General features: G+C 44.8%; 1 protein-coding gene across 1 annotated transcript in view; it reads right to left on the bottom strand.

The window, feature by feature from the left end:
- NUAK1 (NUAK family kinase 1) overlaps positions 1 to 13897 on the bottom strand; it is a 49859-nt gene extending 35962 nt beyond the window's left edge. Inside the window, exon 1 of the mRNA XM_030459819.1 lies at positions 13520 to 13897. Within this exon, the coding sequence (XP_030315679.1) occupies positions 13520 to 13819 (300 nt within the window). The 5' untranslated portion in view covers positions 13820 to 13897. The remainder of the gene's footprint in view (positions 1 to 13519) is intronic.
- Between the last annotated feature and the right edge of the window lie 307 nt (positions 13898 to 14204).

Below are 14204 nucleotides of genomic sequence, written 5' to 3'. Positions count from 1 at the left end.
TAACATTTCTTCCTCATCCGTCTCTGATTTCTAAGAAATATTCATATCCTTGAAGGTAGGGGAACCTCCTGTTGTTCCCCTCTATTTATTGAAAGTAAATTACCAAGGCCACCCAATGGCTCAGCAGAGAGAGGAACACAGGAACAGTGAAAGCTCTTGGTCCCCACAGCCAGATGGGATTGGGATAGACAGGAGAGACTGAGGAATGAATTACACTTCCCTACAACTGCTGGCTACCAAGCACTTTTGCAGCCTTACATGCACAGTTCTAACTTTTCTTGCTAGAAGAAGAGCTCACAGCTGCTGACAGTTGTTACAACCAGTTATGGGGAAGGTTAATTTCGGACGGGAGAAACAGCAAAGCAATCTTTTTTCTAGATGGAAAGCTTTTGGTGAAGAACTCCTCCACACCCTGTGATCTCCAGGTCTGTTGATCTCCCCTGTTTTAATAAACACAAACACCTTTTTTGGCACGTGTTGGCTGGGGTCAGTTGAACAAGGGAGAGTTATCACTCAGATTTCTGGGATCCCTTTGCCAAAAGCTAAGCTGTTAGGTAGTGCAACAGCAGCAGCACAGGCTTCCCACTTCACCCTGCCAGTGACCTTCACACAGACTTGGACATACCACCTTCCTCAGAGTGAGGAGCAATTCCCTCTCACACTGCTCGGTCCAGAAATTCATCCTAGAAAATACCACAAATCATATCAGAACAAGCAGAACTATTAAAGCAGTGCTGCACAATGTGAATTGCTGTCCACAAGGGACTGGAGCAAGAGACTGCCTAGCCCACTTTGTTTAACTTTTTGCTTAAACAATCCTGAAAGGGGAAGTTGCATTGCTACTCTGGAAATTACAACTTTAATCTCATTTGAACCATGCATTCCTCAGTTACACTGCAAAAATAATTTAAGAACCAACTCCCACACAATACACTTTCCAATATTTTCTACACTTCCTGGAAAAATATTGCCTCTGATGCTGCAAAGTATAAGCAGGCTTACTAATTTAACCAAGTTAAGGTTCTTCCAGTAGCCCAAATAAACTCTATTGTTGGACTAATTACATGCATTGCACCGTTTTTGCATTTTCACGTTCCTCAAAGCAGCAACACCCAACATCACTGTAACATTGATCATTTCCAACACAACCCCACAGATCATTTGCACATTCTGCATTCCTCGCTCACTTGCACTGTGTTGCCCGTGGCAGGAACAAACAGGGCTTCGTTGCAAACACAGCAAGCTTCCTTTCCCCTTAGCAGGAACAGCTTCCCCAAGTCTGCTTCAATGCGCATGCCGCAGCTCAGAAGTGCCAACATTTACTGAGTTGTTTAAACATCATTTAGAGTTTTGCTGGGCAGATAAGAAGAATAACTTGGGTGTAGAGTAAAACAATGATACAGCTGTTTGTGCCAAACATTCAGTTCATGGCAATACTTCATAGGAATTATTCCCCATAACAACTGAACTGTCATATCCTACAACTACATCCCAGCTGAGCTCACTACGGCTGCCGTCTGATGTGCTCTACATACAAACACCCAGAACTACCCAGATGTTCTCTATGTAAAACATTTGGTTTGAAACACGCAGAGCTTCTTTCCAAAAAGCCATTACATTTGTTTAATGGACTCACACAGTTCAACTAAAATATCCTGGAGCAGACATTTGACTGCAACTCTACTCTACAAGCCCCATCTGCAAAAAGAAAAAAGAAAGAAAAAGTAAATGAGAATGCTTTACATGATTTATGCTGTCTTTATGATCAGCCAGTTCATAAAATACAAGCTCTGCTCTACAGACAATAACACAAATTGCTTTCAAGTGTATTATTTAGTCCTTGCCTGTGTTAAACAAATATTTCAACTGAAACAAAGCACCAAACTCTACTCTCTGTTTTACAAGTGTTAATGTAACTGAGAGCAGGATTTTACCCAAGGACATCACAGGGGATGCAATTTTTTGTTTTACACTTGGAGTGAGTGCGTAATGACATCCAGTAATGATAACCAGTCACATCCGCAGCTGCAGAGTTTTCCTTTCATCTGAAAAAGTCTGGAAGAAGGTTAAAGTACAGCATGAAATCCTTCTCCCCAGTGAATTCCTCGTGAGCAACGCACAACCCACAACAAGGCACTTCACAGATCCCATTACACCCATGTTTTCATCATGACACACCAGACAGTATGAACTGGGAGAATACATTTGTTCCCTCAAAACAGAGAGGGTATAAAACTCCTCAACTGTACACAGAAAAAAACCCCTATTGTTGAAAAAGATGTCCCTGGCAAATGCACTGCCCAGTCTAGCTGAAGGCTCTCATTCCTCACAGGCTGTAAGGATACCACAGCGACCAGGTGGTACCAAATGGTGATCAACAGTAGTACACAGCAATGACCAGGGTCCAAAACACGGCAGCTGGCAGGCTTTGGGAAAATTGGCACCTTCCCTTCACAGTGTGACTACAGCCATGAACCAGGACCACTGCATTATGAGCAAGGCTTCCCGGGATGGTTACACCCAGACAAAGAATGGCTCAGCCCAGTGCAGCGCTGGAGCTGTGGTTGACCTCAGCTCTCCCCACGTCTCCGCCACAGACTTTCCAAATGAACCTCAGGGAAACAATCTACCCCCTGGGTGCCCAAAGCACAGCTGTGACAACAGGCTCCTACAGGAGATGGAGCTTAAAACCCACAGATGACTCTTTCGTTATTTCACCTCATTTCAGCACCCCCGAAGAGAACAGACGTGACAAGAAAAGAGGCATGAGAGATGCCATGTCTCATGTACGGGCCTGGTTAAAATTGTGTCTTCCTGAGAAGACAATGTGGATGCCTCTCAGTTGCGCTCCTATGCAGGTCAGTCAAGCTTCTACTGCCTCCAGTAGCTATTTTTTTCCAGCGTTTTCACCTTGGGCTGGAGCATGGCTATCTCATGCAGAGCAGCCAAGAAGGTTGCACTCTCCCCTCTTCTCTTCCCCAAGGCTTTTTTTCTCTCCTCCATGCCAAAAACATAACCCACAGTACAGCCCAGCACCAGATGCCACCAGGTGTCCCAGGCATCCCCAACCACCTCAGGGCCTTTGTTTGTCCTTCTTAATCCAAACTCTACGAAGGAAGTGAAAAGCTTTGATTTGCACAAAGTGCAATGGCAAATAAATGACAACTCCAAACACATGTCTTAGGAGCTGTTTTTTTTAACAAATGCTTTGCAATTTTCCCCTGTCAAAAGGTTTACCCTTTTTCCATCAATGACAGAAGAAAACCAATTAACAAAAAGGGAGGTTTGTTTAGTTACCACACAGGTCAAACAGGTATTTTTATCCAGTCCTCACTGCTACCTTTTGTGATCAAAAAATATTCACAATCAGTTTTAAAATACCACTTGTATCTCAGATAAGCGAGATGTCATTCACCATCAGAGGTTTCATGGAGATTAGAAATTGTAGCAGAGATGAAATGCCTTTTTTTATATGGGAAACATGACATAGAAGCTCTGAGATCTCCATTGACAGCAGGCCCTGAATCTTTCTAATCTACCCTAGAACAGCTAAATTTATTCTCCAGATTTGGTTTGGTATCTTTCCACAGGAGCAGTTAATTTTTTTTTTTTAAGCCTAATATCCCTTAACTAGTGACTTTATTCTAAGGCATTAGTACTCAAGCCCAAATATGCTGACTCAGCTCCACAACACAGCAAGACATTAGGGTAATTTCAAGTCCCTCAAGCCATTAGACCTCAGAACAAAGACACTTGGCTCCTCTAGCCTCTCTGCTTAAATTGTCCCACATGACAGAGTCAAGCCAGAGTAGCAGAGGGGCTCTGGGATCACCGCAGCCCAACATCCACTGAAAAGGCACAGGAAGAGGGACACAGAGGCCTGCCAGCACCAGTGCTTCATCACAGAGGCAACCAGACTCAGGCAAGATGCTGGAGACCCTCCACTAGGCTGCTGTTCCAGGGGACCCAACAGCAAAGGGCATCAGATGTCATGCTGGAGGAGGCAGTGCCAAGATGAGGTGGGAAACACCAACAGGGATAGGGGAAGGCCAAGGAGGCAACCATAAATTAACAATAACAGTGGTTGCTTGTTAACCTAAGCGACCTCAGCTGCCTTCCTAACACAGAGACCACAACATCTACATTTCCTTTGTGATTTTGAGTACACCTACAACTGGCTGGGTTGGTTTCAAACATGCCAGCCCTGCCCACCCTTTCTCCCACAGCTGCTGTGTGGCTGGATCTTTCTAAAATAAAAGGAACCAACCACCCATTACAGTATTTTATGATTTTTCTCTGTCAGTAGGAACAGAGCATGAAGTTAACACTTCAAGACCAAGGACTTGCATCCAGTCACGGGCCAATGGTAGCTTTAAGGTCTTTTGTCTCATAAACCACCAGAGCTGGAAGCAGATTCCATCTGTCTTTGGAGAGTTAGGGAAGACCAAGCATTTCTACCATGCAACAGTTTAACAGACTGAATTCAGGGCTGTCCCATGGTCTTTAGCTCAAAACACAAAAAGTACAGAGCTCAAAGGAGAATACTAAAATGGTGCAAGAGCAAGAGATGACTACAACGTTGCCCCCTCCCCCCTTAGCAACATGAAGCAGAGGTTACGGGAGGGCCTCAACATCAACTGAACATCTGGCATTTTTGGTGGGGGTCCAGGATGTTTGATGGGTATGGCCAGACACCACACACTCATGGAGTACCTCACCCAGCCCACTAGTGTTCAAAGGTCTAGGATCCCCTAATTTATACAATGTACCATGTTGATAAATATATTCTGTTTAAAAGCAGATACTTCTCAAATCATAACTTGCAGATGCTCAAATTCTTTCATGTGGGTAAGACAAATGAGAGCCATAGAGAATTATTTTGTAGCCAGGGAGTACAGGAAGCAACAGCAGGAGAACACTATGGAAAGCCTGGATACACTTATGGCTTTAATGAATTGGTCATCAAATATAACAACACACATATGCAGTTTTTACCTTGCTTTGTAGTTCACTCTCTGCCCCCCTCAGCTATTCCCCATATATCTAGAAAAGTGGAAATCATTTTGAGTTTAGTTTACTAAATGGACACACATGGTACTCACATCTGCTAGAAGATATTTGAGGGAAATGTTGACAAATATTATTTGCATACTAAGTCAGAGACCTTTCCATCTGAGACATTTCCTCTGACATGCCAACTATCCCAAGTACATCAAAACATAAGGGCTAATGACAAGATTTTTTTTCTAGAAGGTGTCTGAGGCATGTCAGGGCTCAGTATTGGGGCCAATTTTCTTTAATATCTTTATTAGTGATCTGGATGAGGGGATTGAGTGCTCCTTCAGTAAGTTTGCAGATTACACCAAACTGGGTACAAGAGTTGATCTGCCTGAGGGGTAGAAAGGCTCTACAGAGGAACCTGGACAGGCTGAGTTGATGGGCTGAGGTCAATTGTATGAGAATCACCAAAGCCAAATGCTGGGTCCTGCACTTGGGTCACAACAGCTTCAGGTAACACTAGAGACTTGGAGAAGAGTGGCTGGAAAGCTGCCTGGTGGAAAAGGACCTAGGGGTGCTGGTCAACAGCCAGCTGAACATGAGCCAGCAGTGTGCCAAGGTGGCCAAGAAGACCAAAAGCATCCTGGCTTGTATCAGAAATAGTGTGGACTAGGGAAGTGATTTCCCCCCGGTACCAAGCACTGATGTGGCTGTATCTCAAATCTTATGTTCAGTTTTGGGCTCCTCACTGCAAGAAGAACATAGAAGTGCTGGGGTCTGCCCAACCAAGATCAATGAAGCTGGTAAAGAGCACAAGTCTTGCAAGGAGCAGCTCAGAGAAGGGGGGTTGTTTGGTCTGGAGAAAAGGATGCTGAGGGGAGAAGTGATCAAGCTCTACAACTATCCAAAAGCAACTTGGGGGTTGGTCTCTTCTCCCAAGTAACAACAAATAGAACAAGAGCAAATGGCCTCAAGGTGTGCCAGGGGAGGCTCAGATTGGATATTAGGAAAAATTTTGCTATTGTAAGGGTAGTTAGGCACTGGAAGAGGCTTGCCCAGGGAAGTGGTCCAGTCACCATCCCTAGAGGTATTTAAAAGCCATGTAGATGTGGTGCTTAGGGACATGGTTTAGGGACAGGTTTGACAGTTAACGATTGGACTTAATGATTTTACAGGTTTTGTCCAACCAAAATTATTCTATGAAATTTCTGTGTATGCCAGAGCTGGGCACTGGCAGCAGCCTCCACCCCTGTCCAGGTAAGATGCTAAGGCTCTGGTCATGCTGAACAGAAAAGGAGTTGTCAGCTTTCATCATCACTTCTTGCCATCCATGCTAATGCACCCTATCCCATCCCAAGAGCAAAAGCAAACAAACCTGTTGGTTTTCTGGTTCTTCAGCACTGTCCAGAGAGAAAACATGGTTTGGTCCCACTTCATGCAGGAAGAGCACACAAGCCTAAACAAGCGTGTCCTGTTCAAAGCAACAGGGCTGTACAGTAAGAGCAGAAGCTTTGGCATCAGCATCCTGTTTCACATACATATGTAAGTGTGGTACAGAAGGTGAAAACCGAAGCCAGGGAGATGCCCACATCAAAGCAAAGGTCAGCAGCCAGTTTCTGAATACCTGGTGTGTGTACTTTGGCAGCATGTCCCATATGCTCTGAATTTGGATTACTGTGGTTGTAGTCACACTGACGTGCCAGTGTTCAAGGCTGATATGATATACCTGGAAGGGGTTTTCAACTAACATTTGGCATTCTTCCTTGGCAATGTCATGGCCACCACGAGCCTTCTCCCAGTTCCTCACTCCAGCAAAACCAACTGCTCTAGTCATTTATTTACCAGACAAAACACAGACTAACTACGATTACAGTTCTGTAAAGAATAAACAATTGCTCACAAGAACTGCACATTCCACAGGGTTTTATTCAACATGTATGACCCCAGACTACAATATATACAATAATTATCTCCACATGGCAAATCCACATTGTGGTTCTTTAAAAATAATAATAATTTTTAGAACACATGACACCAAAAAACACAGTATATTTTAGCCATATCTAATGAAAGGCTTTACACATGCAATTTTCATTCTGTTGTGTTCTCCAGCATATGGTGCTGTGAAACCATTTGTAATAATGCTAAGGCACTTTATAGTGGTTTTAGCTGAAGGATACATTATAAACATTGGCTCAAATTCTGTTGTGAATTTCACCACACTAGGTATGTATAAGGCCAAAATGTGCCCTGTTAACTAGTCTAACACCTATATTAAGTAGTATCACCTCAGAATGGGATACACTGAGACACAGGGAAGTAAATTTGCCCTCCCAGAATAGTTTGTTCCAGTGGGGGTAAAAGAAAGCAACAGTCTCAAAATCTGTAACTTTCTTCACCTGTAAGGAAGTCCAACACCATTGCAGGAATATCCCTTGATGTCCACTCAAAGTTCAGAAAGAACATGCTGTTCTTTAATTTGGTAAAAGTTTGACAAGCCAACATATTCAGATGGCCCCTTACTGGCTTGTCATTAATTCAGAATTTCATACCACTGAACCACACTTCCCTGAAAAATCTGCGACTCCAACAAGAATTCTCTGTGCAGACAACAAGTATTTTGTATCAGTGCTATAATCAGTTATTTCTGTCTGCAGAATGCTCAGGTATTCTTTGGCATTTCAGTTATACAAGTGTTTACGTGAAGACTGTAATAATTTTATACAACCAGGTAATAACTTGTTTTTAATAAGCCCACAATATCAATGGCAAATTACAAGAGATTAAATCAAGCGTCTTTTGCTTTTTTAAACCAGAATCTCAGAACACATCTAATTATTGAATGTGGAACAAACAACAAATTAACAGCAAAACTATTTTCAAGCCTATAAACTACTACCAACTCCTATTCATTCCAAATCTAGAATTTCCATGCATACTTTGGTGCAATTTTTATAGAGAATGACCTGAGTTTCACTAACATGCCTCCAGCACCATGAAACATGACTAAATTTGGATAATGTTTGTGAGTCCCTAAAAGAACTCAGCTCACACACCTTAACTAAAGAGAGAGAGAGAAAGAGAGAGGTATGAGAGAGACAGACAGACAGACAGACGGGTTTTTGGCGACAGATTGTGCAAGAATCCCTCTTCCACTGAGGAGCCTCTGGCCCCACAGAAGTGTTTTATGGCAGGAGAGGTGTATGCAGCACCCACCCCAAGCTGCACAGAGTCTGCAGGCAGCTGCCAGCTTGGGAGCAGAGAGCAAAGCAGCGCAGCCTGCGCGGGTCAGAGCGCTGGCACGCAGAACAAAGCGAGAGGCAGCAGCACAAGTGGAGTACAAAAGGCCAGGAATGGAGACTGAAGCTGAAGGTCACACAGGGACAAAAAGCTCAGGGTAAAGAGACAGCACAGGAGGCAGGAGAGACCAAGATCTGAAGAAGGTAGCTGTCATCTGTAGGACCCTGATGTTACATACTCTATACATCTGGAAAAAACAGGTATTAGGTTGTGCACTCAAAACCAGCTGATACTTCTGATGATTTTGGCTTTAATCAGCGAGTTTTTCTTTCTAATGTGTAAAACAGGGTAGTGACACAAGCCCTTTTTACTATTATTCAAGTGTATTATCATAGCTGTGGAAGCCACATTCATGAATCAGGGTCCTGCTGTGAAAAGCACTGTACAATCACTTCACATCACAGCAGTGTTGCACAGATACTTCCACCAGTGTCTGCAATAATGGAAGATATCTTAATAAGAACAACAAAGAATTGCACAAAAGAACAAACAGTTCTGTGTCAGATTTGGACATTATCCAGCAGAAGATGTACACTGGGCAATCAAGATAAAAATTAATATTAAGCAGTGACCCAGGTGCTAACCGAAGTCCTCAGGAAAATAATGGAAATATAACACGTCCTTAAAGATAAGAGAATTCATATGCATAAAAGGGAAGAGACGGATACCAACATTTTCTGTGATATCAGCAAAGCAGAGAAGAGAACTGGGATAAATGTCCTACCTGGCTTTCACTGTCCTCAGTGACCCACAAGCATACTTTTATCTTGTTATTTAGAACCCTTAAAAACCACACTGCAAACAAAAAAATAGTTGCACGGCCTTGTTAGGCCTTAATTACTGACATGACAGAGCTGTCATTGTTGGTATTCATGTTTTGGTTTTGTCATGATATGGAGAAATACAATCAGCAAAGCAAAGGTCCTCCTTTCATGTAATCTGTTGCTGGTTCAGGCCTTCAAAAACCCCACGCCAACTCTCAAAAAACATCATGAAGATGCAGAGCTGTCTCAAAACAAGTATTTTGCTCTGGAATTGCAATTAAATATAATTGTGTTGCTCTAAAGTTTGGGGTCTTTTTACAAGATTTTAATTCAGAAACCCATTTAATTTGGCAACATCCTTCTACGTGCATTCCTATGCAAAATAAAGAAATAACACACACCAGCACACATAACACTCCTGCACAAACCTTATGCCCGTTTTTCATACTAGGCTGCAGCTTGTCATCAATTCCCAAAATAATTAACTTTCTGGAGGAACAGCTGGAGGAGAATAGTGCTTCCTCCACCTGCTGGTGAGGAGGAAGAAAAGTAGTCAGGACTCTCAGGCAGAGAGAGGGAGGTGAAGGCAGAGAGGAAGCCCCTGTAGCTCAGCTGCTCCCCATCGCCTCCCATGTGCAGCCTAAGGAGAGAAAGGGAGAAAAGCTCCTGGCTTCTGAAAACGGCAAAATCTCTCCTAAGGACACACAGTAACCAAGAGGAAGTACAAATTATACAGGGTGCTTCATGACAGTTTTTAACAAGTACCCAACAATGTTGGCAAGTCCAGGAGCAGCAGTGGCAGGGGTAGCAAATGACTCCCACCAGAGCACCTCACAGGAGGGCACCCACAGGGAGCTGTAAACCAGCCAGGATACGAACCCCTGGGTTAAACTCTGCTGCAAGTGCTCCAGTCAGCTTAAGCAGGGTTTACCCGGTATCTTCCATGGTTTAGAGAGCTACGTGCTCTTTTACTAACACTAATTTAATGCATATTGCTGCATTTTTTTAATCCAGGAATTGCTTTCTGCATCATCTCAAGAAAAGACAGCAACAAAACTGAAAAATTGCCTCATAAGGAGTATCTATCTACTCCTGTGGATTTCTCTCAAAGAAGAACCCAGCAGCATCTACCATCCATGCACAGGATCAGCCGGAGGTGGTCAGACACAGCTTATCTAAGGCTGACATAAGTGTAACTGTGGATTTCTTGGCTAACAAGCATTGAATACATAACATGAGCAAAAGCTCAGTTCTTTGCTTTAACATGTGCAAGATGACAAGTGGAGAAAACACCCACAGAAATGTCAACATGAGTGTTACTTCACAGGCTCGAGATATCATCTCTTCATCCTTACACTTACTAACAGGTGCCCTAATTTAAAATATCGTAAGTTACACAGTGTATACTGAGCCAGTACTAATGAAGGAAATCTTTCTGGCAAAATTAGGCACCCCATACATCATGTAGTGAGCAGTATTTTACTGCTTCATGCAGCATGCAGTACTGTCTGTAGTCACTGTGGTAACTAATACACAAACTCACATAAGTTGTTTCCAATAACAAACTGGAGGTATCATACAATCTACCCCGGAGCTTTATGGCAGGAAGCTTTATGATCACGTTCCACTGGGTTAAGAGGAAAGACAAAGAACCATAGTAATATGAATAAATCTGCAACCTCTTAATAAGTGCCAAATACTACTTTTGTTCAAGTCAACAGAAATCCTGCTATTGATTTCCAATGGCACAGGACTAGAGCACATCTGTACCTTGGACTGAACTGTCTTCTCACCTCGGTTTTACTTCATTAACTCACATCTGCCAATTTCTGTTTCACTGCTCAGCTCTCTTATTTATACAGATGATGACAAACCCAAGGTTTGTGTTTCATATTAAAAGCCTGGCTAATCATGCAAATATCCTTATTAAATGCAGTACAGCTAGAGATTGTTAACAGACAAGAGAAGGGGAAAAGCCCAATAGGAGAATCGCTTCGACGAAGCTGATGACTGGGAACACAACGCTGTTGCCAAGGTCCAGCTTCACAATCTGTTACCACACAGCGTCACATACCTGCTTACCACTGAGTAAAGAAAAAGATTATTAGCCAAACCAGTAGCAGAACTGGAAGCAAACAGACTGGACTAGAGCAACCTTGGGACTCTCACTACCTAGCTGCCGGTTGAGAGGTGATTTCTACTGGAAGCGGTGCAAGAGACAGCACTGGCCACACAGCTCGCTCTGTGCATCCCTTGCAGGAGACACTCCAGCCCAACTTGCTGATGGAAAATGCAGATTCTGGCTCAACTCAGGAGAGAAAAGGGAAAAAAAAGAGGGGGGGGGGGGGAAATTTCAAGGAAAACTGCCCCTCTCCAATCAGTCATCCTGTTGGTGCCCTCATCTCACCCACAGAAAGAAACCGGCAAAGGGAAGTGCCAGAAAGCAAGAAGCGTTCTCCATTCACTTTGGTCTGGTTGGATTGCTGACAACTAGCTTTTATTCTGTAAACAGACAAAATGTGGATATTTTACATACACTCACAGATGTTAAAGTTCAAACAGACACATTACACCAGAACTCGCCTGCAGACTAGTTAATAATTAGAAGTACCACACGCCAAGTCTTGTATTGTGTAAAACTCACAACCCAGTAGATTTTGTTTAGGTTCTACACGCCAGCTGATAGACTAACACTTTTATTGCATTTAAGATTGCATGGGTATTCAGATTTTCACCCTCTCCACTACAAAATGGCACTAGCCATATAAATTCAGTTCAGACCATATCATCTAAGTAGCCTTAATTATCTTGATGAAGCACTTGACAGCAAAATACGGAAAGAATTCATGTGTTGTTAACTTAGATAAAGATAAGATCTATGCCTCATCCTTTCATCAGAAAGAGTCCTTCCCAAAACCAAATCTCATTAAAAAGTATTTTTTTATTTATTTATTGATCAGGTCATTTAAAAAAATTAAAAAAGTGTTTTCACTGTATTATTATTTAGTACATGTTGGAATGAAACTCCAAAATAATCCACTTACAAAATAAGAGTTAGTATATACCATAGCTCTGGAGCTTTTGTTACCCTGAAATTGTAAAACAGCCAAGACAGCAAACTTTAAAAATCATGGACTGGGAATGAGCATGTGCAGAGATGTCCATCTCTGTTTTCTCTTTAGCCTGCCTCCAAATGAGCTAATAAACTGAAAGCATACATGATATGACTCTACAACTTGGCTGAAACTCTGGTTTTTACTGTCGACACAAAGATATTTAGTTGCAAAGTAAGCGTCCCTTATTAAAGCCATGGCATCTGCAATTTCATTTTCTGTTTTACAGCTGCTTCTGCCTCTGAGCACACGTCGAGCTTCCAGGCAACCGAAAGGGAAAGATAAATGAGACAAAACCTGTAACGTCACCAGGGAAATGTCTTGCTTTTAAATGATGTCTAGTGAAAACTCAATTAGACTACTCCATATGAAAAGCTGCGTTAAGACCTCTTTAGGAAAGCATCTATTTCTCCGAGCAGTCTTTAACGCAACGCCTGCTTCCCATTCACTCGCCCTCTGTGAATAATTACATATTTCAGGGAAGGAAAAATGACAATAAGCCTGACTAATGTGTACATTTCTTCTCTCGCGTTTCTGCGCCCTGCTGGAGCGCTGTACCAATGAGGAAAGGCAGAAGCTGAGTTATTGCCGGACAACCTCCGGGCTGCTTGAAGTCTTGAGCCAGCCGGCACCGCTGAGCGGTGAAACGGATCGTAAAAACCAATGGGGCTGGGATGCAGCCCCTGCGATTTTTTTTAGGTGTCAGCAAAGTTCAGGTCACAAAAGTATGACTGAACCACGGGATTTTTAAGCGGAGAACCAGCGTTTGCCATGCTGACAGGACTTAGTGAGCGGCTCTGGTTAGCCAGAGGATGTGACAGGTTTCGCTAAAGCTTCAGTTTTCCACTGGGGAAAGAAAAACTGCTCATTGTGCACCCGCACGTAAAACCAAACCAAAACAAAAGCAATGAACCACCCGATTTTTTCCAATAACATCACATCTTTTATAAAAGGTATCGATGTGTTACTACAATAGCATCACCACCCACCCTACCCCTCCCGAAAAAAAGAAAAAAAAAGGGGGAAAAAAAAAAAAGTTTCTCTGTAGGATTTGCACTCCAGACAAAGCCCTGGCCCCGAGCGAGCGCAGGTTCGGCAGGGATGCTGACCCGCTCCTGGCTGCGGACGCGGACCCAGATCCGGTCCCGGTCCTTGCGGGCTGCGGGTGGCGTCAGGCCCCCGCCTCACCCCGGCACGCCAGCCCCTGACACCGATGGGTCTCCCGAGCGGTTCCTGAGGGGATGCACCCAGTGGCTCTGCTCCGAAGTAAGTGGTGGGGGAAAAAAAAAAAAAAAAATTCTATACAAAATAAAAAGCACGGAGCAGCCCCTCCGCCTGCCTTACCACTCTGCCAGAAAACCTCTCGATGGCCCGCTTGACTTTGCCATAGGTGCCTTTGCCCAAGGTCTCCTGCAGCTCGTAGCGATGCTTCAGGTTGTGCTTGTGGTGATGCCGCTTCACCCCCTGCTGCTTCTTCGCCGCCGTTACCTCCAGGGACGGAGCCTCCCCAAGTGGCTCCTCCATGGCCGCTGCTGCCGCTGCCTCGCCGCCGCCGCCGGCCGGCCCGGAGCCGCAGGAGGAGCAGCGGGGCTGCACGGGTCTGGGGCTGTTGCTGCCGGGGGATGCCGCTTCGGCGCCCTCCATGCCCGGCGGCGGGCGCCGAGTGTGAATGCCCCGCCGGCCTCGCAGTCTCTGCCTCGGCCCGGCGCCCGCGCCGGCACCATGGGGCGCGGCGGGGCGGGGCGCGGCGCGGCGGGGCGGGGGGCGGTGGCGCCCCGCGTTCTCCTCCCCTTCACCGCCGCCCGCCCCGGCGGGCCGCACAGGCCTGGGGCGGCCCCTTCGCCCCGCCCCGGCCCACTCGGGCCGCCCCCAGAGCCGCGAGATGGGCGGGGGCGGTTTAGCTAGAGACGGAGCTGACGGCGGCAAGAGTTACCCCGGGCCGGGACCTTTGAGCGCGGAGGAGATGGGGCTCCACGGCAGCTCTGCCGGCCTGCTGGAAGGCCCCTCCTTGGAGCTGACACCCAGCGCG

This window comes from Calypte anna, chromosome 1 (genome assembly GCF_003957555.1).
Source record: "Calypte anna isolate BGI_N300 chromosome 1, bCalAnn1_v1.p, whole genome shotgun sequence".
Classification (NCBI taxonomy): Eukaryota; Metazoa; Chordata; class Aves; order Apodiformes; family Trochilidae; genus Calypte; species Calypte anna.
This window is presented reverse-complemented; position numbering and strand designations above follow the sequence as displayed.